The 26,925-nt window shown below is 38.3% G+C and overlaps 1 protein-coding gene across 2 annotated transcripts in view; it reads right to left on the bottom strand.

Moving 5' to 3' along the window:
* The window catches only part of LOC124167709 (facilitated trehalose transporter Tret1-like), a 56,305-nt gene that overhangs the window by 16,230 nt on the left and 13,150 nt on the right, over positions 1–26,925 (bottom strand). Inside the window, exons 1-2 of one of the 2 annotated variants that reach the window (XM_046545712.1) lie at positions 9,111–9,241; positions 8,353–9,004 (exon numbers count right to left, since the gene is read on the bottom strand). In XM_046545712.1, coding sequence (XP_046401668.1) covers positions 8,353–8,547 — 195 coding nt within the window. In that variant the 5' untranslated portion in view covers positions 8,548–9,004; positions 9,111–9,241. Of the gene's footprint in view, positions 1–8,352; positions 9,005–9,110; positions 9,242–26,925 lie in introns of those variants that run through there. The other variant, XM_046545711.1, reaches the window with a different exon arrangement.

Raw genomic sequence — 26,925 nt, 5'->3', positions numbered from 1 at the left:
TGATGCCTCCTTGCGCCATGTGTCTACAATTTTTTAGTTCACCAAATTAGTAAGAGCATACATTCCTACTCTACTTGGCTGAAGCACTTGTATGCATATCTATTACCTTTTCCATTCACGCATGGGACTTTCTAAGAGTTGCAAACTGAGGTAATTTATGCTTTCGCTGGGTGACTTACTTCCAATCATATTTTAATACATGCCCGTGTTCAGTAGCGGATCTAGGATAGGTACAAGGGGGGGAGGCTAAGTCTGGGGTAAACTCCCAGAAGTATTGCGAGTCCGAAAAAAAAATTACCATTCTATCTAGTGTAAATTGGACGTCCAAGGGGGCCCTGTAGCCACCTTGCATCCCCCCCCCCCCATAGATCCGCCACTGCCCGTGTTACACCCACTGTCTCTAAAGTAACTCTGGCTTACGGTGGCATATTTTAGATAGCCTTGTTAAAAATTCGATTCTAAATGGGATCTTATGGCAATCAGGGACAACTTAGCCACATCGTGAGGCATGCTGGCCTGACGAAAACAATCGTTGTATGACAAGTGGAGGGGAAGGAAGGCAAAGAGAGGCCAAGAATGATTATCATAGGAATGGTAATTGGAGATTAAAAAAAAGAGAAAAATATAAATGTGAAAAGGCAAGAAGTTACGAGAATAATGTTGAGAGCTAGGTCAAACCACTCTTCGGGTCGCTAACTTATGATAATGTGATGATTTTAATGATGAAAATCACTACCAAAACGCTCCTACTACTGAGCTTACACTTTTCCTATTATTTAATACAAAGTTTTATTTTAATTTTCGTGGCTGATCTATCAATATTCTCCGTCCATTTTTATTAACTATCCGTAATGCCTTAATGTTTAGAAAGCTGTCGTATCCTCTTTTAACCGGTGGCTAGCCCAAGCCAAGTCAAATGTTCTTCTTTACTTGGCCTTATTAACCTGAAGAACCTCAAAAAACGTAAAAGTAAAAAACAAAAATTCAAATCTGTCTCCACTGCCGCGCCTGGTTAGCAGCTTTTACAGGTCATCCTTGAAATTTAAACGTTATTTTAACTCCAATTTCTCTCCTTTTCATGAGCTTCTTGTCATGGGGATTCCCTATCCAAATGAGAAGGATAACTTTCCTAATTTCCCAATGGTCCTCTGCATTCTTAGATTTCCACGGACCCAAACACCTCGACTACATCCGGTCGAACAACCAATCTATACAGCTCGCGAAATTCCATGGGTCCGATGAGCGCGTTGGTGGCGAATGAATCCTTCCCAGAAGGCCAAGCACAAGGAAAAGCAGTCCTCTGCGTTTGAGAAGTCGTAAGCGAGGAATGTCGGGGCACGGGGCAAGAGGGGCAGTGGCAAGAGGGGTATTGGAGGGGAGGGGTCGCAGTCCCATTCCACGGAAGGAGATACTGGCCCTTCATCTCGAGAAAGAATTCGCGGATTCGGTTGCGACATACGATCTCAGTGTCAGAAAATAAGGAAGCAGATTTTTGGCTTCTGCAGATGCGTCAAAGATTTTTATAGCAAACAACCATCTTGGTTCATGTTACATAAAAAATTCTTGAGCTCTCAACCCATTTTATAGAAACCATTCTCATCAGTTATCCGAATATTAACTGAATAACAAGAATATTATTATAATATGAATATTTTATAATAAAACATCCTTATCCATTTTCTTCTTGGTGCAACTGAAGAAGTATGGAGATAAAATGGATCGACCATGCATGAATTGAGGAAGTGCTAAAAACAGTGCGATGAAAGAGAAGTTTTATGAAAACCTTAAGGAGAAGACGGGATAACTTAGACAGTCACATTATGAGACATGAGGGCCTTATGAAAACGATTGTAGGAGGAAAGGTCTAAAGAAAGAAGGCCAAGGGACGTCCCAGAATGAGTTACAAGGAATAGGCTGCGAAGGATTTAAAAGAATAGAAATTCGTCGCTATGAAAAGACCAGCGGATAGGAGAGAGGAATTGAGAGCTGAGTCAAACCATTCTTAGAATTGTTGGCTAATGATAATGGCCCATTTTCTTGAAACCAAGTTCATCAGTTACCATTTTTTAGAATTATGTTATAAGAATGTTCAATCAATTTTATCAGGATATTTGTAATTGGACTTTGGTTGGCAAAGCAAAAATAGCAAATGACAATACAAGCATGTCTGCAAAGAGTGCATGATAAACGATCAAAGTAAGTATTGTGTAATATAAATGAAAATTATGTGTCCTGTTTGTCTTATGTGTGTTATTACACTGTGCCCAGTAAAAATAAATTGACTCGTAATCACTTGTAATCTGTTTTTTGTAGAAAAATAAACGAAAACTATTGTAAATAATGAGCAAAATAGGTGTCAATGCCCTAGTTTGATAAGCCTGTAGCAATATCAACTTACGTGCGTGAACCCGTGCTTGCAGAGGTATAAATTTGTAAAAATCGAAAAATACCAAAAATTAACACTTGAGTATACCATATTGATAAGCGTCTACGAATTCTTGTGAGCACAACAATGATGCTGCGAAGTGTACTGCGAGTGAATGACTTCTTTGATCAATTATTAATCGCTAAACAATATTCTGCTCGTTTTTTGCTTCTAATTTCATTCATAAATAGCCTAATTGCTCGCCGAATTGAGAAATAGAGAATTGACCTGCACCTTTATATAGCGTGGCCAAATATGGACGGAGGGAGTACCGAGTCTTATCGCGAGGCATATTTATATACACTTGATGGGACGGTGTTGGAGGAAGTAAGACAGGTACTCAGAGGTAAGGGCGATAGCCAAGATAAGCAATGCAAAGAGTTTGAAGAAAGGGTTGGGGGTAGTAAGAGAATTTACCATAGACGGAAGTAGGACGCAGGAATGGCAATAGAATTAAGGGGAATATTGATCGATCGTAAATTCTCTCTTCTGAGATCCACTCCCAGTAATACCGGCAGTTGAATGATTGTGTAGAAACTTATTTTCGACGTGACTAAGTGGACGATTTTTACATTCCTAACTCACAAGGAAATACGTATGATTCAGAATTAGGTAACTAAGCGTACCCGAGATTTTATATCTTACCTAGAAGATGACAATGAGTTGCCAAAACCCGGCTAAGTTTTATTAAACAAATTTGGAAAGTACAAATTGTTTTAAGACGATTGGGCTTAATTTGGAATTGACTGGAACATCATTCTCTGTATTTTGGTAGATAAATTAAATATGTTACTCTGGAGTTTTATAAATTTTGTTTGAAAATTGCATTCAAGTGATATGCCTCAATAACTAGCACATTAAGTTGGTGCGAATGCTTCCGCGGTGCGCTGGTACTGTAGGCTGCATTTTCCGGGTTTCACCGCGTCGTAGTTGCTTTGGTGACAACAGTTTCTCCTGCATTCCAGCAGGCGTCTTCAGGTCGAAGTGATTATGCCGTGTTTTGGCCACCGTTATATAGGCAGCCCAGTGGTGTAGGTTCGCCCTGATTGGTCGCCTTGCGGCCAATAGCGTTGGCCGCTTCGACCTGAAGACGCCTGCTGGAATGCAGGAGAAACTGTTGTCACCAACGCAACCACGACGCGGTGAAACCCGGAAAATGCAGCCTAAAACTAGCACATTAATTAGTTCACGTATTATAGATATCAATCAGTTTTTGCCGGTCGGCATCACCTGATCACCCTTCACCAGAGCAGAAAATAACAAAAATAGGAGTTACTTCGGTAAAATATTTGAAAAAACCCACGAAGTGTATCTAAGTTGTCGAAATAAACAGAAATAGAGAAGCTATTTGGCCATTCATCCCGTTCACGAAAAATGCATACGGCCCACCATAGCTCTATCATAACTGAGTACGTAATTGATCATTCAAGTGATGTGAGGTAATTAAAGTAATCTGGGAAAGTGTAGGGTATCCTAGCTCGATTCCAAGTCAAAGTCAAGTGAGAAATAATCTGTGGAATTTCTACAATATGAGTGCATTTGCAGTTGTCTTCTGAACTGTTAAACGGATTTTACCTCTTCATATCGGACAACACTGGTGAATCTGGGAGTAGCGAGCGCTCTGTACTCGTGCAGAGAAATGAAAAGAATTACAACGTATCGGAAAGGTGCAACAATGGAGCATCGTAAAGATATTCTTAGCAACGCTAAGTTAATGGACGATAGAAGCCGAGCAACGATTCCCATTGTTTGGGATGACAAGAGAATTCCGCAATTTATTTGGTCCAAATTTATCTCTAAAGAAACATCCTCTTCTCTCTTATCTTGTCATTTCCTCGCGATCTTTGATCAGATAAGGTGACGGAAGATAGAATTGTGATTGCAGAATAACTTTCGTTGATATGCAGGCCGGTAGAAAAGAAGAACAATGAGATTATGAGACCAAATATCAGCGCATAGCGTTACCTTTGCATTTTCGCGTACTATTTTGGGTTTACAGTTTAAAAAAAGATATTAAAAAACTGTCAAAAGCACGAATTTAAACAATGTATCTTCTCGCATATGGTATACCATGGTGGTGGCTAATTTCCAACCTTTCCCATCCTGTAGAGTTCTCATAGATAATGAAAGCTCTGACATGCTTGAAGAAATTTTTATAGCAAGCTTTTTTATTGGATGGTTAGGTAAAAAAATTGCATTATAGATTTAAAAAATGAGTCAATGACGCGGTCGTAAAGGGCATTTTAAGAATTTGAAGTGCTAGGATTTCCCATTTTCAGCGTCAAAGTCAGATTACACTTGGAGTCAAAGTTTTTGGAGGGAACGGAGGTGCTTTAAGCTCGGCTCAAGGTTCGAAGTGATGTGGACAAAGCGGTTGACCTTAAAGGGTGTGAAAACCGAAAGTAGTTGGGTCAGTTGCCTTCTTCTCATGCGTAATAATACCTCGAGGTCACTAGGAAGGTTCTCATAGTGAATAATGGGTTAGCATTCATCGCATAAGCGGTGTTATATGATGAAGACCATCTACGTGAAACTTGCTCCCAGCAGCTATAATAGGGAATGTTGACAATGGGCGTAAAAATTTATTCGTCCTGAATCTCCATTAAGAAACCACGAAATTTACGGATTTAAATGAAATGAATCTCATGATTCTTCTCTTATTTCATACGAAAATACAAGGGCATGAATCTTTATGTGTGATAATGAATGCAAATGAAAACGCCTTTTCAGTACCGCCACAAGCAGTAACTTTCAAAACTTGCGTTTAAATGATCATCAATTGATTCCATTTCCATGATAACAACATCAATTGATGTTGTTATCATGGAAATCGGGCCTTGGTATTGCGCTGATCAAAGAATATTTGCATGTACTTAAGAGTATATTATTTGGCCATGTGATTGCGGTGGGTAATTTTTATGGACGCTAGTTATATTTCAGCAAAATAGGCTCATACTGTGACCTATGTTGGAAAGTATTTTGATGAAAACCTGATGTACTTCCTTTTAAAAACCGATATCTGACATGAGAAATGCAGATTTCCTGGTTTTGATAACGAGAGCGAAATGTAGCTTTGCGATATTTCGGATGCAGGCGGCTTTCCGTCCTTGGAGGCTGTGTTAGGGTTGGGGGAAGTGAACGCAGGGGGAAAAGTCACATGCGTACCAATCTACGTCAACAGATACATACACACGCCCTCACGGTTGCCAAGGACTCACTTTCAAGACGATGCTTGACCGGTCATTTTTCGTGTTTATTTGCTGCTGTATATATTTATTACCTGCTTAAAGCTTAAACTTTCATCTCGACATGTTTAGAGTGGTCCGTTGCCAGCATTTCTAAATTTACCAAAACCTAAGAAATGTCGAAGATTTCACAATATATTTCTGGCTTTATTGAGTATTGCCAACATTTTATCTCTAAGTTAACGATTAATTAAGCGTTTTTGATCAACTATTCTGCCATTTTCATATAAATAACATGATTTGATTTTTTTTAAGAATTACTTTACTATTTACACGGAAGGTAGTACCTTGCAAGGCCAAGGCTTTATTTTAACCATGATTCTTATGAAACAATGAACATCATAGATTTCCGGTACAAACTTGATAAGTTTTCATTGACTTGATGAGATAAAACTTTGATAAGCTTGAACGAGTGTCGCCTAAAGGGAGTGAATAAAAACGCGAATTTCCAAATGCAATTTCTTGAAAACTTAGCTTGGTAAACATATTTTTTAGCCATCAGTCAATGAAGCACAATTTTCTTGACCCACTTTTTGAAATAACCTGAGACATCTTCCAGGGATTTCATCAATTCGTACCAAGGGATGAATTAGAATCATGTAGATCGGCGATTCGTCCATTTAACGAGCGGGCATCGAGGGTGGAAGAAGACGAGCCATGACCCCGTGACCCAATCATCCCATGCGCGGTAAACTAAGCAAACAGCTGAAGTAAGGGAAGCGTTGAGAGCATGGCCTTGCTCTTTATGCTTCTAAATCCGCATCCTATCACGAAATCCACAATGCATGGAAATGCAATTGTATATCTCTGCCCTCTAACATTAATCCAATGGACGCGACCATAAAATCACTGTCCATCAACCCACTTATGTGAGGGAAAGGATACGTTTGACACAGTGTTTCCATCATCCCTCGTATTTTAACCTAAGTGTCCGCGAATATCATAATTACATTTCATCGGTGCAAATGAAGAGAATTGAGTATATTGTTATTATTTCCTTTGATCAGCCAGAAATGAAGATAAATTGAAATGTAATAGGGTGAAAATATTATTACATATGTTCGATTTTATATGGCACTAGGTAATTTGAGTCTCACTTGATAGAACTCACTTACCTATTACGATAACTAATGTCATAGCTCGAATAAAAATTATTGATTGCTAGAGGTTGGCAACTCTTTTTCCTCACTTCGTCATCGAATGCTATTCTGAAGTTAGGCTACAATATACAGCTTAAATGTAGAAGGTGCAAATATCCAAAGAAAATAACTGTCTTAAGAGGCGTTTTTTATCAATGAATAGTTTTGCCATCCTACAATTAGCACAGGCTTACTGCACTTGATGCGTTAATCTGGCTATTTGCAAGGTAGCTAAACTAGTCATATAGTCGAAACTTTAAAAATAGTAGAATGGCAATGTACACTTTCTCTTACTACAGCGACGGAGATCAGCGGAGTATCGGCTTCGTCCATCAATTACATTCACACCGGTGCTAGATGTAAAAAAATAAGCAATAGATAAAAAAATGCTTTCCCAATATCTTGTAAGATATATGTTACGATATGGTGAAAGTTATTAATGTTAGTTACGCAAGACATTGAAATATTTCCACCATGATTTAGTTAAATAAGGCATTGCCATATATTTTAATGCCTTATTTAAATAAATCGCAGTGGAAAAATTAACTAGCAAATGCAATGGATTGCGATGCCTTATTTAACTAACTTTCCTAATGTACTCAAATAAAAAATCTAATGCGAGCGACATATTGAACTACTGAAAAACCGTACTGGAAGACGCCATCGAGGGGCAAATGAGTTTTCCATTCCGTTTCGCAGTCACAGTCTTATCCAAGCACACGCACCGCCGCATCACAGGAAAACTCGCTTCCATCCGACAACGACGCAGCGACTGCGCAACCGAGTGGGCAAACATAGCTACGAAGAAGACACTTTCCCCACATTTCACTTAATTTTGAACAACAAAAACTATCAAAATATCTCATGCCAATATGAAATTAAAGATATAAAAGAGCGTAATGATGCTTCAGGATCTCTAAATGCAAACTCGAATAAAGACATAGGGTATTCACGAAAAAAATTGAAGCACTTTTCACAATTAACTGTTACTCTACCTGAATAAACACCAGATCACTCTGCTGGTCGACACGCATAGTTTAGCAATAAAAATTTTCGGAAATAGGTACATTGAATTATTTGGACTTGAATCAGTTAACATTATGTTTTTTAAGGCATCTAAGGGCCAATTATTAATGAGTAGAATGATTGATCCTGGTGGTTTTATTGGATGTTGAGCAGTAAATAATCCTTATTAAATAATAAACATTATTTTACATTATCTTTCACTTTACCATTCGCTACCACGATAAAATACGAAACTTCCTGCGACATAAAGTGTACAGAATGTAAGCTAAGTAAAGAAATTCCCTGATAACCACGCCAACGCTGCCGCGTAGGCATATCTTCACGTGAGCCCAGCCACGAGTGGCCACCTCAAAAAGAGGTAACTTTGAGGCCATTGATCATTAAAGGAAAGTATGCTTATGGGTGTGTTTTTTGCGCATAAATTATGGTCGGCAAGATCACTGAAAACAATAGAATGCACTCACTTCATCGCATAGTTGTACCTATGAACCTCCTGTAAGTCGGTCGTTCAACTCACCTGTCTCATGAATGGTGATATGAGGGGTTCTGGAGCATCCTGTCTTCCCTCGACGCTCTTATACTTTGGCGCCGGCGTCACCGCATCAGGGTCCTCCCTCTTAGATGCCGGGTCGATGACCACGACGGCACCCGGCGCCTGAATCAGCGGCTGCACCTCGTGCACCGACGGCGCCGGCACTTTTGATGGTGGCATCGCGGGCTGTTGTTGTTCTAATGGATTACTTTTTGGTTGTTGCTGCTGTTGGGAGGGGAGATCGTCCACAGGAGAAGAGGAGCACTGTTTGGGATCCTGTTGGGAGGAACTATCTTCCGACTGCTGTAGGGTAGAGGGGTTGTCCGCAGAAGACTCTGGTAACTCCTGGTTTTGTTCTACAGATGCTTCCTGTAGCTTTTCCTTCGACTGTCCTTCTGGTGGACACTTCTGGGGTTCCTCTGTAGATTCAGGCTGTACTTGAGCCTCTGCTGAGCAGTGCCGCTGGGTTGAGAGGTCGCTTGCAGACTCTGTGGCCTGGTGGTTCTCCCGCAAAGTCGCAGATCTTGGCTGTTCCTCTGGCAGCCCTCTTAGCGGTCCGTGTTCCGCTGCAGACGGGCACTGTGGTGTCGGGAGGTCGTTCTGCGGCGACTCTTCCCTTGGCTGCCGCTCTCTGTGTCTGCCGAGGAGAGAGAAGAGACTTTTTAATGAGCGCACTGGTGGGGAGAACGTGTTTGCGGGTGGAAGGGGGATCAAGGCGTGGATGGGAGGGGGTGATTGCGTACGCGAGGGGGAGGCGCGAATACGCGTGTCCCGTGGGAGTCGGTCTCGCGGGGAAAAGAACGGCTCTCGTGCTCGCGAGACCGGTTTGCTGGGAAAAGAACGGCTCTCGCGCGTGCGAGAACAATTCGCTGAGACCTCCGCCACCAAAACTGATATTTTAAAGGGAAATTAAAGACAAAAATAGGTAATATGCATCTCTAGAGGGATTACAGGGAATAAGCTTATCTCACTGATAGTCAAATGACCAAATTTCACCTTTTGTCTACTATCATCACCACGACGGCTGGTAATCAGGTAAAACATTGGAATTATCTGAATACTTTGGGTAAAAGGCAGTCAATCGCTTTGAGTGAACTTACTTAAATGATGCCTAACTTACAATCCTTAAGATTATAAACCTTAGAACCCTCAATCTACATTCCTAAAATAATACATTGGCTATTCGAGATTCCAAACTCAGCCAAAAAAGTCTTGTTATGAACACCTACCCAGCAAATAAACATACTAGTAATATAGTTTATCCGCCGATTATTTTCAAACCTGACCAGGCGAAATATCGAAGACTATTAGTGGAAATATCTTCCAGTAATATTCTGCGAGTATCCGATTACTTTTGGCGAAAGTAGTTAATCAGTCACAATTTTCATAACCCTTTGTCGTTATTTATAATAGAAAATAACGATGAAGAGCTATCACAATTACTGAACTGTAGGAATAGCAGTACCGATGCATAATTTAGAGCGAAAAGATATCAAGGTGGCCTTCGTTGAACGAATTTCGTCATCAATATATATGACTTTAATAGAATTACAATGGAGCCAACTAACTTACCTTCATTATCTGATGAGACTCGCTGATTGCAGAAACCTAAACTCACTTTGACTTAATCGATAAAATAAAGAGATTCATTTTGCCGAACGGATAGATACGGGAATCCGTTTTTCCCCCGAACCATAAAGGACTTCAATAAATGCTAGTCGTAATTTCTTTTGAGCATTTCCTTTTATGTGTAACCGGCTGGTGTCCTAACACCCTCTACCACACGCCTTTTAGGCGGCTTGCGGGGTGGTTTGTACATATAGATGTAGAATTTTCCAAGACATGCTACCACGGGTCCATCTCTGTATCGATAGCAATCAATGGGTCTCAATTTCCTATCTGTTAAGTACTTATTTATCCCCAAACCACCGAAAACAGCTGTAAGTGGCATTTTAAATATGGCGTTTTCTGCATGTTATTAATTTTGACGTACACAAACAACTATGTCGTGGATAGAGGCAGTCTATCCTGGCGCGACTCGAACCCGCGACCTCTTGCTTAGCAGGCGAGGATTTTACCCCACCGCCACCGAGGCCGGCAATCGTCCTATACCTATCGAATATAAATTCTAAATACTTTTAGGAAATTCAACACTCAGCATTGCGTGGAATACGAAAAGTTCTCTGGGTATCCCTGACCTGGGCGGAGAATTTGTTGGCAATCATCCGTGACCTTATCGTCTCCATTTCCCATGAGATCGGAGATTAGTGAATGAGTGCCGAAATCCCGCGGGATTGTGTCAGACGTTGTATTGACGTGTTGTGGGTTATCTGGGAGACGAACAGAGGCCAAGTTCACGCGACTGCACTCCGAGTCAGAAATAAAAACACGGACTGCATCTTCACGGCCGGCGCAAGGAAATCTTGAGGAGACGAGTAGAAAAAACTTGAAAGCGCTTGGAATATTGGTACCAGATGCTGGACTCTAGCTCTCGATAAAAGATGAGACTTATCAATGCAACATATCTCTGGGTCATCTCTTCCATTGAATGGCCTCCTCTTTCTCTAAAGGCTACTTTGCAGTGTGTAAGGTTTTGTAAAAACGAATGAATTTTCTATTTTATTTATGTCTTAATGAAATTAATTTGTGTCCATTCATGACAATTCAATGCAATTCGATACTTTACTTATTGCAATCCACGTAATCCAAGGTAAAAATCTCGGACTTGTAGTCACGGTCTCGAAGTGTTACCTTGCGAAGTTGGTAACCTTTGCTTAACCTCTCAATCTATCACACCGACATACATTATCGAGAAAAATATCGATGGTAGTATTTTTTTCACCCATATCTTAGGACAGTCATGACCTAAGCGTCTAATTCTTAGACCATCGTCCATGACAGTTTTTCTTTTCATTTCCAATGTGACTAAGAGAATTGGGTTGAATTTGACCCGAAAAAATTTAATTCAAACTTTCACCAGTGGTTACTCATGTCGCCTACATGACGTCACAACATTCTACCTTTCTGAACCTGGGAATACTTGCCATGGCGGATACGTTTTGCGACACACAATTCCAAAAATCTTTTCTGAAATCAAGCCTCTTCCGAAGATATAGAGTGAGAAAGTTTACGGCTAGCGTACTTGGGCTATGGATAGTTACCATATGATATTGAAAGGCTGAAGATTCTATTGTCGAACTAACTAGAAAGCTAACCTAAGCACCGTATCCGAGGCAAAATGGAAATAATAAAAATTATTATCCCAATACTGTTGGCACTATTCTTATGTTATACAATGATTGTCAATATATAAACTACTATCATACGTATCAATGGAATTTTTTCGAGGATTTTAGTTTGTGGCATAAAATATCGCTGCTTTAATTGGCATAAAAGAGTACGGAGCTCTTAGTAGAATTGTTAGAGAAAATGAAATCTTTATAGATATTAATACCAATGGAATTTTCTCATATTTTTCCTTAACTATGAATTTAAAATTCTTTAAGAACGAAAAAATGTCTACAATTTCACTATGCCACTATCATAAAAGAATCAACTCTTCAGCAGTTTCTAATGTTTCCAATATTTAAGGATCGATATAATGAGCGACCATGCTGCGATCATTAGTATGGATAATTCGAACGGCAACATTGCATAAAAAGATCAATATACAACCACAATCTGTAATTATATGATTGGAATGATAAGCAAATACATTTCCATGCAAATGTCAATCCCCACTTAATGAGCCGCTGGCAAAAATAATATCATATACGCAACAAAAATCAAAACTTCATCGCTGCTACACAGCTGTTCCTTCTGCATTTATGTGAATGCTTAAAACAACTGCACCTAGGAGCATATGGTGCGGTATCAGATCAAATTCTACCATAAATAAACGAAAAATAAAACAAAGATATAAGTTTATCGTTCAGGAAAGTTGCCGAACTAAGTATGGCACTTGGCATCGTTGTGTTTCGGTCCACTGCCGTTCGTGACGGGTGTGGCGTTGCATATGCCAATTCTTGCTGTTCTCAACCCTTTGCTATCCCTTTCTCCATTGTGCCTTGATGTTTCTTTTTTCTCCAGATGAAACATGGGGATACTCCATCATTTGTCTTGCCCCAATTCCATACTCCCGTAAGACTTGGGGCAGCAATTTGTGGTCAAGATACCAACGAGAATGTGAGCTTTTGTGAGAATCGCTTATTCTGATGTTAGGAGGTGAAAGTCCCGTTCAGTAAATCGACGTTTGAATATTGCAACAGAAACACACACAGTGCCAGATATTGCAAAAAATTAAAGAAATCAATTTTTTGAATGCGACGATCTCGGTATGACTAGCTGCCACCATGGTAACCTTAGGAATTCGCATTGGTTGGATATAGAATTTATTTAGCTACAGAGGAGACACTAGATTTAGTGAGGAACTGAATGTTGGCTTGATCCAGCAATAAAATCACGAACGCTGGGCCATATTCTTCAAAACTACATTAAATATTGAGTTTCCAACCAGCTATATTTCTGCTAAGTACTTAAATTAGTTTTTTTCCTTATTGACAACTTTTTTCTTTGACGTCATAAAATTACATCGAGCAATCGACCACGTTTTAAAACCACAAGATGTGCCTACTATTTGTGCTAATATTTCACCTGATGGTTTTCGCCATTACATTCAGATGAATACTTTAAAGTGCAAACTGTAGTGTTTTTCAGGATTCAAATAGCTTCCAAGCTGATTATAAGTGTTAAATAAGATATAAATATTTACATTACACAATTTACATCAAGATAAATGGATTCAAATTATATCTCTTTCAAGACTACATGGATGATTCATAGATGTTAATAGTTACATGTAGTTCTAATTCAACTTGAGCTTTTTATACAGCACACCTCGTATAAAATGATATTTGAGAATTTTTTAATGGATAATAGCATCAATGGATGACTTAAAAGAACTCACCGACAAGATTGTCTAAAACCGCTGTTACTTCAGCGTGTTTATTGAGATAAAATATAATTGACCGATTGTTGATGGACCACAATCCTTGAAGTATCTCTCTCAAAAAGAAGAAGAATCTCAAAAAATCTCCGTAATAGATCCTAATCAATGTCTAAGGTGTCGAAGTATTTAGCACCTGCAAGCCGAGACTCCTGGCTCCTCATCGCAGAAGACATGAGTAACTCTCATCTTTTCAAATCACGGGCTGACCGACTCTTTGGCAAGAATCGTTCTTCGTGAGGAGTGGGCAGGGTGGTTGCCATAACGACTGAGGGTGACGCAGGTGGACAGTAGCATAGGGCCAGAGACTCAGGGCTGATTGCAAAGGTCGCGTGCCCATATAAGGCAGAGGCGTGGCTTGAGAATAGTGAAAGGAGGAAGGACCATAGGGGGAGGGAAACCTGGCTACTAAAAGCCGAGATAAGCGTGGTATGAAATTCTGCCACTCATTAGGCCGAATTTTGGCCTTGAAAGTGACGCTAACACTGAAGACCATAATGCTAAGCTTCAACGCCAATTAAATATGTGCGTTGGGTATATTTTTAACATAAATAAGGACGATCACATTTCTCCTTATTTTATCCATCGTGCATGGTTGCAGGTAAAAATCAAGAGAATGTATTTGCATGTCATCTACCTTCATTTTTTCAAAAATTAACTGCCTCTCTATCTGAAGCAATTTGTTTCCGTCAGAAACAATGAGTACAACAGTTTGACTAGAATGGCTCCTGATTTTCTCATAACCCCGTAACACAGAACTATCACTTATGAAAAATCTTTCTCTTTGACAGTTTTTAAGCAAATATTTTTTCGATATACGCAAACCCTTGAAAGTGTATAAATTATTTTGATACATCTTATATTCTTATGTCATTTTGCACTGTAATGTATGCGCGAATCCCTATATATTCCAATTATAAATTGTGTATTATTAGGTGTTTACATAATAAAATCATATTATATTCTTTATGGACAATGCCCGAGAAAAATAAATCGTAATATTATTATTATAACCCTGTGAGCTAAACAGATATTCCCTGCGATCGGTCACTGTTTCGCTTAAATACTCGCATAAAATTTAATATCCGCGTATTTCATAAAATGGTATATGTACCTCAACACCGGAGTTCAAGAGAGAAAATTTTCTTTTCAAAATTGACTGGGTTGATGTTAATCACGATAATTATGATTCGTAATCGTAATTCAATTAGACCTATCTCAAGTTCAATCACTCTCCAGAAAATTTCATTTGCTTGAAATCAAGGCAACGTTTTTCTAATAGTTAATACCACCGTTTTTTAAGGACATGAAATAATTTATGTTGGACGAGGACGTGTAATTATAATTGTCTGAAACAATTAATTTCAGAATGAGCAATCGTATTGATGATGTTCGCTCAAGGCTCTCGCTTAATTAAGCGCAAATATTTATTGTTAAAGAAAGTTATGATCGCAAATTTTTCTTCCAGACTTAATTATTTAATTTGATTAAAAATCCAGATCCGTAAATAAAATTTCAAAAGGGCTTCATACCCAAGAAAAACCGTTTTCATGGTAGCTACAAAGTAAATCCAAAAAATATATTTGAGCTTCCGCTGCTCAATAACTTAGAAGCTGGTACCCATGTTTATGGACAAAGAAGGCTTGAAATTGTTTCCCTCACCACCTCCTTAAGAATTTCAGATTCCTCCCGATATTCTTATGTACCACAAATGATGGTTCCTAACGTTTGTGTGGTCAAACTAGCTAACTGTCGGCGGTTGCCCGCCCTCTGACCCGTTGACGAGTTTCGGGGAAGAGCCGGCAACTCTGGTATCAAGACGGGAAAACCAGGAGCATGGTATGACTCAATAACAGTTTATTCACGTGGAAGTTCGTTCACATAAAATTCCTTTCACAACCAGAAGGAAGTTCCAGGGGCAGTGAGTGAAGAGATTTCTTGTGACAAGAGTATGCCTTTTTCCGTTCCAAATTTCAATCCAGTGTATGTAATTTTTTTTAGATAAAAAATACATCACGGCAATGAACGGTCAAAAACAATTTAAAGAGTTTTTCGAGGCAGTGCTACATGAAAACAATGACTTGTTGGTATAATTTTAAAGACGTTACGATTCTGGCAAGGGGGCAGTTTTTTATGGGTATTCCAAACCGAAAATACGTAAATACACAAATATCGAGAAAAAATGGATTACTACTCCTCCAAAATTCAATTTTTACACAATTTTTATAGTGGGATACCATCGTAAGACGTAAGATCATGCTATTTGTCATATTCATGTAACCCACAAACGTATCGAATTTTTTAAGGGAATGTTAAATTCTCGGAAATCTAGAAACAGTTAGGCCAACTTCATAAGTACATCAACTGCCAATGACTAACCAAGCGATCGGTGAGAGAGAAATATTATCTTTCTTTCTCGCCCATTTTATGCTGATTAGCGCCGTATAAGGATGGCATTTTGAAATGTAAACTGCCAAACACGGTTAAACATGGTCAGAGGTGAGGTCTGCCCTCAACTATCCAAACCAGATGTAAATAATGAAATTGAAAAGTATGTTCCATTCAGGAAAACGCAATAAAATATTTTACTTAAATCTATTTCACAAATTTAAACAAAAGGTAGTTACAATTTTCCACAAGTATTAAAATAGAAATAGAAAAACTATCACTTTTCCACATGAATTCACTTTAATATTTCTGTAAAGGCGCAAAAACCTTTTATACCTATATTTCGAACTTACACTTCCTCGTGACTCAATCGGTTGTACGTATTCACGACCACTCTGTCTCTGAACTCAAATAGTTTTATGCGATGGCAAGTTAGCTAATTTTAATATATTGTATATGAAACAAACTTACTTTATTTATTTAGTGGAAAATGCTAGGAAAATATAATTTTTCAGCGTTTCTTAGGAATATGTCATTTAGCAATAGATCAAACTAGTCAGTTCAGAAAACCAACACGAAAATGCCATGCTCTACAAATAATTACAACTCTGGCGTTCAACCGTTCATTACTGTTCACGGCATAAACGTTTCTATAAAAATATCGACTCATCACCGTGAGCTTTTAGTATCACGAGAAATTTTGTCGGAAAGTCCAGTCACAAACCAATGGACAGCTGTATCAGTGGAAACGAAAGACGAGTGGAGATGTAAAGAAATGAGTCAACGCGGTACAGTGGCTAGCGATCCGGCTGGAGCCGCTTTCAACTGTTCTCTGCATTCTTCCCGAAAAGATACACGTGAAGCGCTCTGATGCTCTCCTCTCCCACGATTTCTAGTCGAGCGCTCGCGTGCGCCGAGGTAAACAAATGATAGAGGACTTCAACCGCGCCGGCCGAAGAATATAAGACGGCTCCGTCAACTACTTCCTCCTCGCTATATAACCACATCTCACGCCAACGCGTGGACACCAATGAAAGGCGGCACTATAAACGCATTTTTCTCACTACGAAGTTAATTAAACACTTGAAGAACCGGGGATTTACGGCTACCTAGAAGGATCATTACCTGTCGTTTTGACGATTGATAATTATTTTAAATAATTCTTCGTTTATGTTAACATTAATCGATAAATTCGTGAAATGTAACCTCTCTCTTCATTTATCCACACAATGGAGTATTTTAATGAACAGCAGTCACGTCACTCTCGCTACCCCTGCCCTACCACAAGCCACTCGGTATGGTAGATATGCCTCTTATTTCTATTCAAAATGTATTACGGAATGTTAAATGCAAAAATGTGCTAACTAAAACGTCTTACTTGCCAGATGTAATATGGTGAAGTGATTTCCTAAATGAAACACGCGTTTTTTTCGAATTTGTGTTCTGGTTATTATGGTTCGTTTTTTTGTTGTGACTTTTGCTTGTGTTTTATAAAATCCAGCTTGTAAGTTAGCTCAATTTGCCGTTTTTTACTATATTTCTTGCATTTTCTATGATCGGTCATGTTATGAAATGGGGTATCATTGTAATCATTTATCGTTGTAATCATTGATATTGTATTTAATGTAATTTGCTAGCAAACTTATTTATGTAATTTAATATTATTTTTGTTGTTACGGAATTTTTCTGAACAACAAATATTTTTTCTATCTATCTACCAATATTACCGTTGCAAATAAAATAGACACGCGCTACTCATAATATTGTTGGGCGATTAAGGTAGACAGGTGGTATACCTTCATTTCTATGATTGAAAAATTAAATTATATTTTTACAGAATACGTAATATAAAAAAATAACTAGAATTCAGAAAAAATGAAGTCGACAGAAAAAAATTCTAGGTAATGTGATTTAGTAGATAGAGGTTATATGTCACAATGACTGGTCTGGTCATTTTGGCATGTAACCTTTCGTCGTCCTCAGGGCGAGGTGGGCAAGTCGGACGTCGAAGCGTCGGCAGTAATCCAGCTCCTGACCCAGTGGCGATCCTGATAACTCTTCACGCTGGTAGTATACCTGACCGGTTATCGGGAGATCCGGGTAGTCCGGTCGGGAATCCCGGCTAAGCCAAATAGTTTTTTTTTCATGGTGAACTTAATCTTTGGTGTATTAATACTCGAATTGATACGATCATTCAATTTGAACATTCTAATTCTCTTCCGCGCGAGTGGTAATTACGAAGATAGATGGACTGCTCTGCGTTCATCGGCTAGCTACGAGTTACTACGAAGTTCTATTTTTCAACAGTTTAGGAACATTTGTAATCGGAAGTGCCTGCATTGGAAGAGAACATCATGTTACAGGTTGAATCATTTATTCCTCTCCAGTCCACCTTCACAGAGACTGTTAAGTTGTGGCGGTGTTAATTGTCCTGCGTTCCAGGACTCGGACTTATGAGTTCCACTTTGGCGGCTGGTGAGGATCATGACACAGGTTGGATCTTTTTATTCTCTCCACTCCACCTTTTCAGGCACTTTGGAGTTGTGGCAGTTTTAATCGTCCTGCATTCCAGGACTCGGACTTATGAAGTCCACTTTGACATTTCAAATTATCACTAATCAATAAAATCTTGGTTAACACCTCTAATTGTAGTTGTTTGTCATTAAAATCGGATCGCTCTGCCGTTAGCGACGCTAGTGGGGACTTTTGTAAATCCATTCAAATACGTGGTGGATGACGAAACAATACATGGCCAACTGCAGATTCATGAATAGCAATATTCGCGCCCATTGCACGCGCTTGAGGCTATTGAGCCGTGTTCGGCAGCTGCTGCCCTCTGTGAAAGGAAAAGGGAAACGAAACTCGAGCCCGGTGGTCTCAATGCCATCTCCGAGGGACAAGGTCAGGGAGCGACTCCTTACGGAGGGGTGGTTGGAGGCGGTGGAGGGCGGTATTTGAGGTTGAGGGTGGGCCAATACAGTTACAGGAGACAAGTACTTAACGATATTAAACCATTCCGGAAGACCAGAGGCTCCTGTGATATAGCACGCCTTTCCAAAAGGCTTCCACATTCTAGTAGCATTGCAATTTTCAAAAAGTAGAAAAACTTCTGCATGTATGCCATATATAATTCCGGATCTTTAAATGCTGTCATCAAATACCTATTTGCTTCTAATAAAAGGTTCACGTTCAGCCTGCCATACACCATTGAGGTGACTAGCAGAGTATCATGTAGGTGTAGACGTAGATAAAAAATTCCATGTATATCTTTACCAGTATCATAACAACTCTGATGAGTATTAGATTGCCATTATGAAACATACTCTAGAGGAATGCCCGTAGCTATAGATGGAGCTATAGGGGCTTAAGTACCTTCCGCAACTCTTTCAAACTGCGATTAAAATTTTTTCAGAAAATATTTTAATACTGTCATTGAGCTCTATATTAAACTTCGGATTTCTCCAGTCCTCAAAAATTAAACCGGGGGAAGTTCAATGGTATGAAAAGAAAGTCGATAGGTTGGATGAGAAGAACAAGTGTTGTTATTTCCACGAATATTACACGAAATATCATTTCTCGGGGTTGTCAGCGAAATAAGGAACTCGGGTAGAGTCGAAAGAAAAAAAACCCATGGTCTGCAAGTGTGACGTAACCGGGAAGAACGAGTTCACGCAACAATTGTTCCGAGTCTTGGCCGTTATCATCGCTCAGCGCGGTCATCTCCGATTGACCCGCGTCCGTTGCGGGTGGTCACTTCCTGGGGAAGGAGTGGAGAAAGGGAGGACTCACAGAGGTCTGACGGCCACTCTCAACGCAACTGGTCCACAGGGCTGAGACGTCTCAGTACGCATTTCCGTTATATACGAATCGAATGAAAACTGACGCATTCGGAATTACCTCGACGGCCTGTGTTGTTCTGTCGTATCCATTGGTTTCGTCGTATCCATGGGTTTTTTTTCTTTCGACTCTACCCGAGTTCCTTATTTCGCTGACAACCCCGAGAAATGATATTTCGTGTAATATTCGTGGAAATTTCAGAACTTGTTCCTCTCATCCGACTTTGTCGACTGTCTTTTCATAGTATTGAACTTACCCCGGTTTATTTTTTGAGGACTGGAGAAATCCGAAGTTTAATATAGAGCTCAATGACAGGGCTAAAATATTTTCTTCTTGTGGGGGAAGATAGTATTTTATTTTATTTATTTATCGCAACTTCCCCCGAAAACAGCACAATGTGGCCTTTACATCGGTATTTTAAACAATCAACATCAGACGATCACACACACCTATGCCCTGGAAGGGGAAACCTTTTCAGGCGGGACTCGAACTCGTGACCTTCGGAATTGGTAGGCGAGGACTAATCCTCACCGCCACCGACGTGACATATTTAAAATAATAAAATAGTATTTACTAAATTGAAAAAATATGCACCAGGCTCAATTAAGGGGAGGTTATTTTGGTATTTTGAGGGCCAGATATGACCAGACTTCATAGAAATTCAATCAGAGGATTTTTATTGTGGAGTAACGCCAATATAACAATCTTGTATATTATTGGCATTTGATTTGGGATTAAATGCGATGGGTAATCATTTTTTCAATTGTGTTTTAGCATTCCTAGAAATAATGTGTACGATAGCCTAAATACATGGCTCGTTGGTGTTTTATCATTTATCTACATCTACATACTACCCCACAAGCCACTTACTAAAGGGTGCGATAGGGGTGTTAGGACACCAGCCACCTACATATAAAAGCAAGTGCTCAAACAAAAATACGGCTAGCATTTATTAAAGTCCTTTATAATTCGGGGGAAAACGAATTCCCATATCTATTCGTTCGCCAAAATATCTCCATTAATATATCGCTTCTGTCAGACCTGTAAATATAGCCATTTGTATAATCACTAGTTTTATTTGTAGATGCATATCTCTGCAATTTAGAAGAAATCCTACCATAAAGTACCCAACAAGCCATAAGAACTTAAAGAAGAAGGTTTACTTCTGAAAATATAGCCCACTCTTCTCCACGACATGAATTTACGCTACGTTCCTGTCCAAAGGATGCTGCGCGCGCAAAGCCAGTGGCGCTCCCTGTGGCGGTAGATGAAAGTGAACGCCACGGTAAGAGTGAGATTCGTGGCGCGGAACTAATTCGATGGTCGATGATGGACGCAAAAATGATTCCAGACGACTTATTTTTCACCAAGGCCCTCCAATTGTCTCTCACGAATCGCTGTTCGTAATTTTTCACGGAAAACCTGCAGCATAAATTTCTCAAGCGAAAATTATATTGCCGGCGTCGGAAATCGTGACCACTACGTGCCATGGAACGTGTAAGCGACCCTCCCTCTCGTTGCCGCCTTTGCAAAATCTTTTTTATGGCGTTAGAGAAGTTCGCTGCAAGGAAATTTAGAACCTATATGCAAAAATATTTTAGCGAACTGAAATATTAATTTTGAGCACATTCTAAAAATAATTTCAATTTTTTCCCTAAGTTGCAAGAAATAATATGACTATTGGTTAAATTATACAAAATCTCTCAATAATTTCACAAATATTTACTACCTAGTAAAAATAAATAAATTTTATAATTATAATAATAAAAATAAATTATGAATTCAATGAAATGAATGATGGGTGAGCATGATAAAAATTCAATTGAATTTCAAAGCCGATTCACGGTCTCATATGAACTGATTATATCACTAAGAGATAATTTGCTACTTGTAAATTCCCAAGATAGTTACGTGAACTTCGATAAACTAACGATTCATCCTCAAATAAAAAACTCAATTCGTTTAAAAATTTTTGGCTTTCGTTATCTTTCGTGAATTCAGCGCGCGAGTTCAAAAATCGAGATCCTGTTTACACTTTTCCCTATTTCCATTCGCTATTTTGGATGTCAATGATATCGATGTCGATTAATATCAAAAAAATTTATGAATAAAACGGATGTGAAAATTTAGGCCACAAATAAGAATTTATGTCTATCATACCTATGTAAAACTATTTGGCGGGGTTCCTCACATCATCACAATTTGGTTTCACTAAAATAAGGTAATAATAGTGGCAGGTTTAGAGAAACTACATTTACAATCTGCATGGGAAAAGATGGGTTATCACTACAAATTTCCCTGTAAAAATCGTAAATATTCTTGAACCAGAAAAATACAGCTGCAAATTCTTTCGAATCTGTTGTATAATATACATGAGAATTCATTTACACTTCAATTTTATGTTAGAAATAACGAAATTAGATTAGTCGAATCTTAAATACACAATTCACTCTTTGAATTCTGAATCACCTAAATGAAATGCGCACCTGAAAATACTCAGGAACGAATGATAGAAAGGCAACCGGCAAATCAAATGGATGTTCTTCCCGCTACTGCCGTGGCGCCTCAGTCAGTGCAGCAGCGCTTATGACGGAATACCTTGAAACTATGAAGAGAGCGCTTGTCTCAAAAAGGCGCGTATCTACGAAATTCGCAATGAGCCTTAAGAGTTTCTTATAGTAGTTGATCATTCGATCAAACGGCTGACAAAAAATAAATAATATGGTAAAAAATGTAGGTTTTAAAAATAAATAGTATACCATACATCATTTATTTTTATAACAACCCGTTAGAAGACGGAACAGTTACCGTTCATTTGTCATGCCAATTCCGACCTAATTTAAAAAAAGGCACAAATCATTCTTTCATTGCATTATTGCGTTGATAAAGTTTCAATAGGCCGATTAGGCAAAATATCCAAAAAAAAATCCTATGCTGATCCTATTTTCGTGATCGAAGTCTCAGTTTTGATTCCCAGTATTCTTAATCAGTCATATCACCATCAAATAAAAAATATGGGCACGCAATATCAAATTTGCATATTTTTTGCCACGACAATGAAAGATAATCACCTTCGATTATTTTTTATTGCTACATTTCGGAATAATTGAATATTACTAAGCTCATTGAGTAATTCTAGTGCCAGTTCATTGCTTAAGACTTTTAGCAACCAGCTTTCACTTTCCGAGGCAAACGCAGGCTCTTTTTATCAGAGATGAAATTCTTCAATGACGGATAAGGAAAAACAAAGACCACACAACCGTCGTGATAAAGATACTAGCTTTCAAAAAATTTACGTATCTCAATCTAATATCGTGCGTATGACTAATAAATTAAATTTTTCTTCATGGGAGAGAAAACATTTGTTGAGTATGGATGAAAAAGATATTTTCATGTATTACTATGTGGACTGCAATTCTATATTTGCTTCTTCCTGAAATTGATAATTTTGTTAAATTTTCATCATAAGGAAGTTAAAAACTTCGGATACTATGAAAACGTTCTTATTTCTAGGTTGCATATTTCTAGAAATTGACAGCATATTTAATTTTAGTAATGTGCCATTTTTTACCGCTGATATGGAGGAGACTTGAATTGTCTACACTATATTCAGACTACCATGAATTGACCATATGAAGTTTTAATCATCTCTGTTTTTTTCTTCGGTAATGTGAGATTAGATCCTCGCATTAAAATATTTTTATTTATTACCCGTGTTGACTACACAAATCAATATATGCACCCAAATATTGATTTAACGTAGGTATTGAAACTATATTGCCCTTTAATTAAGATTAATATGATTCCTTCAAAAGGACAAAATAGAAAAATTATGTTTTTTTCCATTACACGTCGTTTTCTCTAGGCAGAAAACCTATGTACGTAATTCCTAAGGAATCAAATTGTAAATTTCATCTAAATGTGCGCAATAGCTGGTTAAACGTACGAGCTCCGGAATTTTTCTGCGTTTATAAATTTTATTCACTTCTCTAATAAAACTTTTCAAGATGGACTACCAATAACGAGACTAAAAATTTATTTCACGATTCTTTACGTATTTGTGACGAGCCTGGTGCCTGCATCCAGGTATCTTTCAGTTCCTTCTACAATATTCATATCGGCAGGTACGATGAAACTCAACACCTAAAAAAAGTTCAATAGCAAGTATTTTCATATAAAAATCTGTGTCTCACCTACCCCTAATTTACACCTCTAGCAACTGAGGAAATCTCTGAATCGGTAATTGGTATTTCTCATAAGAAAGGGTGGAGTTTGGTGTTTCTCCTGGCCTTCATATCGTCACCTTCTCACTGTTACCCCCGAGGCAATGAACACTTACTGTGAGCCTGTTACGATCGAAGCGACGCTTAATTACGCTCGCTACTAACTATCGACAGTGCAGGGCTACCCTCTGCAAATCATTTCATCCACTCGTCCCATATAAGCTTTATTTTTATACCACGCAGAGAGCATTTTAATCGGTATGAAAAAATGTCTGCAGTGTGTCGATGTGTGCAAAGAAATCCATTTATTCTCAATACTTACAATATCATATTTACAATTGTGAAAAATAGCAATTGTTAGTTATGAATTTGATAAATCAAATCGCTATGAATATATTTTCGGTTAATAGCTCTAATTATGCTTTACGCCTCTGTGAAATTGGGATCGCTTTTGCTCACAGCGACGCGAGTGACAACTTCGTTAAACCATCTCAATGCGGTACAACACATTTAGATGCCAAACGGAGGATTGTAATATTCGTGGTATAAATACTCGCGTTTGTTTCAGCGCAGTAAACCTGCGATACATCTGATTACAATGCGATTTGCGTCAAAACCTAGCTTTTTTAAATTTGCATTGAACTTTTAGTAATAAATATCTTAAATTGATTTTTCAAAGGCTAGTTTAATAACACAGAGAAAATAAAACAAAAAGCCTGAGTTAGTATATTTCAAAGGATGAAATCAGATAAAGTTTTTTTCAAATGTTTACCCTTTCATAATCAAACTCTACGTTTCAACCCAAGACGCGATTAGAATAGAGAATTATATCTCTGCGCATTAGTTGTTAAAACAGTAGATATTGAGCCTTTGTTGTGGGTAGTCAAGCGAAACTCTAATCCTCCGCACCGTATACACACACGTGTCAATTTACAATTCTGATCGACCTTGAAAAATTAAATGCAATTGTTTCTCTGCTGCCCTTCACCAGAGTCTAGCCATTGTTTTGAAATTCTCCTGAATACCTTGGGCTTACTTGAAATCGAAATAGGCCGTGTCTATGGTCGACGATGCTGACTACTCATACAAACAACATATCACATCCTGATTCATAAATTATCATTAATGTTTACAGTTTTACCGGACAGAGTGACTGTTGAGAATTTTTTGTCAGACGAAATGAAAAATTTCAAGATCGCTAAAATAGCAGCTTTGACGTAACCATAAATAATGTCTACAATAGCATCGAAAGAAAAATGTAACTATGCTGAAATCAAATGAAGAATTACATAAAATATAAAGATTGATTATTAAACTCTTGGTGGTTCTACTTGGCGGAACAACGTACCGAGGGAGAATGTGCAATACTTAATGTTCCACTTTTAATAATCTACAGCGATTAATTTTTCAAAAGGTGTACACTCTTAAAAGACGTGTTAGAGTTGAAACCGGTCGATGAAAAAAAATCGTTGTGGAATAGTGTGTTAAATATTCATTGAAATATCTTTGAAACGCTGCATTGAATCGTAGGATACATCTCAAGACTTTTGTGACTAAATTCGGTCAAAGTCTTTCCAATGGTCAAGCATTTAACTTGTTAGGGAATCGAGGTCCGACCAAAAAAGTGCCCTCTTGAAAAAACGTGATGAATCACATTCGTAAAATAGTTCAAGTTCTCTGTGATGACAAAAATATTGCAACACGCATTCGAGCTGTGAGATGCATGATAGCGGTCACATTCCAGTGGACACTGAAGGTCACCGACATCCAAGGGTCAAGGGCTGGGAGCAATGCTACCTTCACAAACACAACTATGCGGAAAAATAAAACGTTATGGTTTCTACATACTATTATTTGACAAGGATATTCCCGTTATCGATTATCTAATTGATCTGCGTGCAGTCAATATTATAAAAAGCAACATAATTCACAGTGTCCGGCGATATCTGGTGGAAACGTTTATATCCATGAGAATAAGCTAAAATGGTAACCTTCCACACAATTTTATTTACTAAAGTACCGACCCGGTTTCGACACGCAGTGTCATTATCAAGGTACCAATTTGGCTTTCCAAGTTCTACATGCACCGTCCAGCAAGAGAAAGGTGGGGTGGAAAGGATAGTGTGGGAGACAGTTTGACTAAAAAGATGCGTAATGATGCGATGCGATGCGTTACCATTTTAGTTTATTCTCATGGTTATAAGAAGCAATTTTGATATTCTTTTTCACTGTTTACTTCCCCCCGATTTTCGTGTGTGTTCCCTTCCTCATAGGAAACAAAGCATAATAATTCTCCACCAAACCTAAATTATCCCCAATTATCAGTAAATTTGAGTTGAATATTTGAAAAAAAAAAGAAAAACTATACTTTTCAACATTTTTACAATAGCTTTCTCTAACCGAAATATTTCTCAGATGTAGCCAGAAATATTATACTAATGTCGTCAGCCTAAGCTGCAATTACTTTGAATACGCAATTATTTAAAGTTCCGCCAAGTTTTGCTGCTGGGCACTTATTCTTGTGTGTTGCTTCTTTCATAAGTTCGCTCAACACCCCTACTACAGGTTCATTGAATGTATTTTACTAATTGCTAATGTCCTAAAACCAATATTCATGATGAACTAGTTTATTACCAATGTTTACATTCTGTTTTCTATGTAAATATAGGGGGAGATTACTCATTTTTCCAATTTAAAAAACTAATAATAATTATTTAGTAAATGAGTGAAAATATTATTTATGCAATATAATTCTCTGACCCGAAGAACTCAAGAGTTATCACTTGTAGGATACTCGCTCATTATCTATCAGGCTAGAAAAATGGGCTTAGACACACGTTTAATTTCCTTAGCATATTCCATCACCATTAGAGGGAATATTTGTTACAATTTGGTTTAATTTTAATATAAAAATAAGCTAGAATATTGAGCAAAAATTGCAACTTCGATGATACCTTTGAAAACGGAAAAATATATTATGGAGCAAGTGGAAGCAAATGGGAGTGGAGCGGAACCGTTTTGAGCTATCCTGGCGTATTTTTTGGGTAAAAATCTTTAAATTACTCAAGTTACGCCCTCATAATCGTTTGTCTGCCTAATTCATAA

Source organism: Ischnura elegans, chromosome 11 (assembly GCF_921293095.1).
Source record: "Ischnura elegans chromosome 11, ioIscEleg1.1, whole genome shotgun sequence".
Taxonomy (NCBI): domain Eukaryota; kingdom Metazoa; phylum Arthropoda; class Insecta; order Odonata; family Coenagrionidae; genus Ischnura; species Ischnura elegans.
Note: the sequence above shows the minus strand (reverse complement) of the source record. Positions and strands in the feature narration are given on the sequence as shown.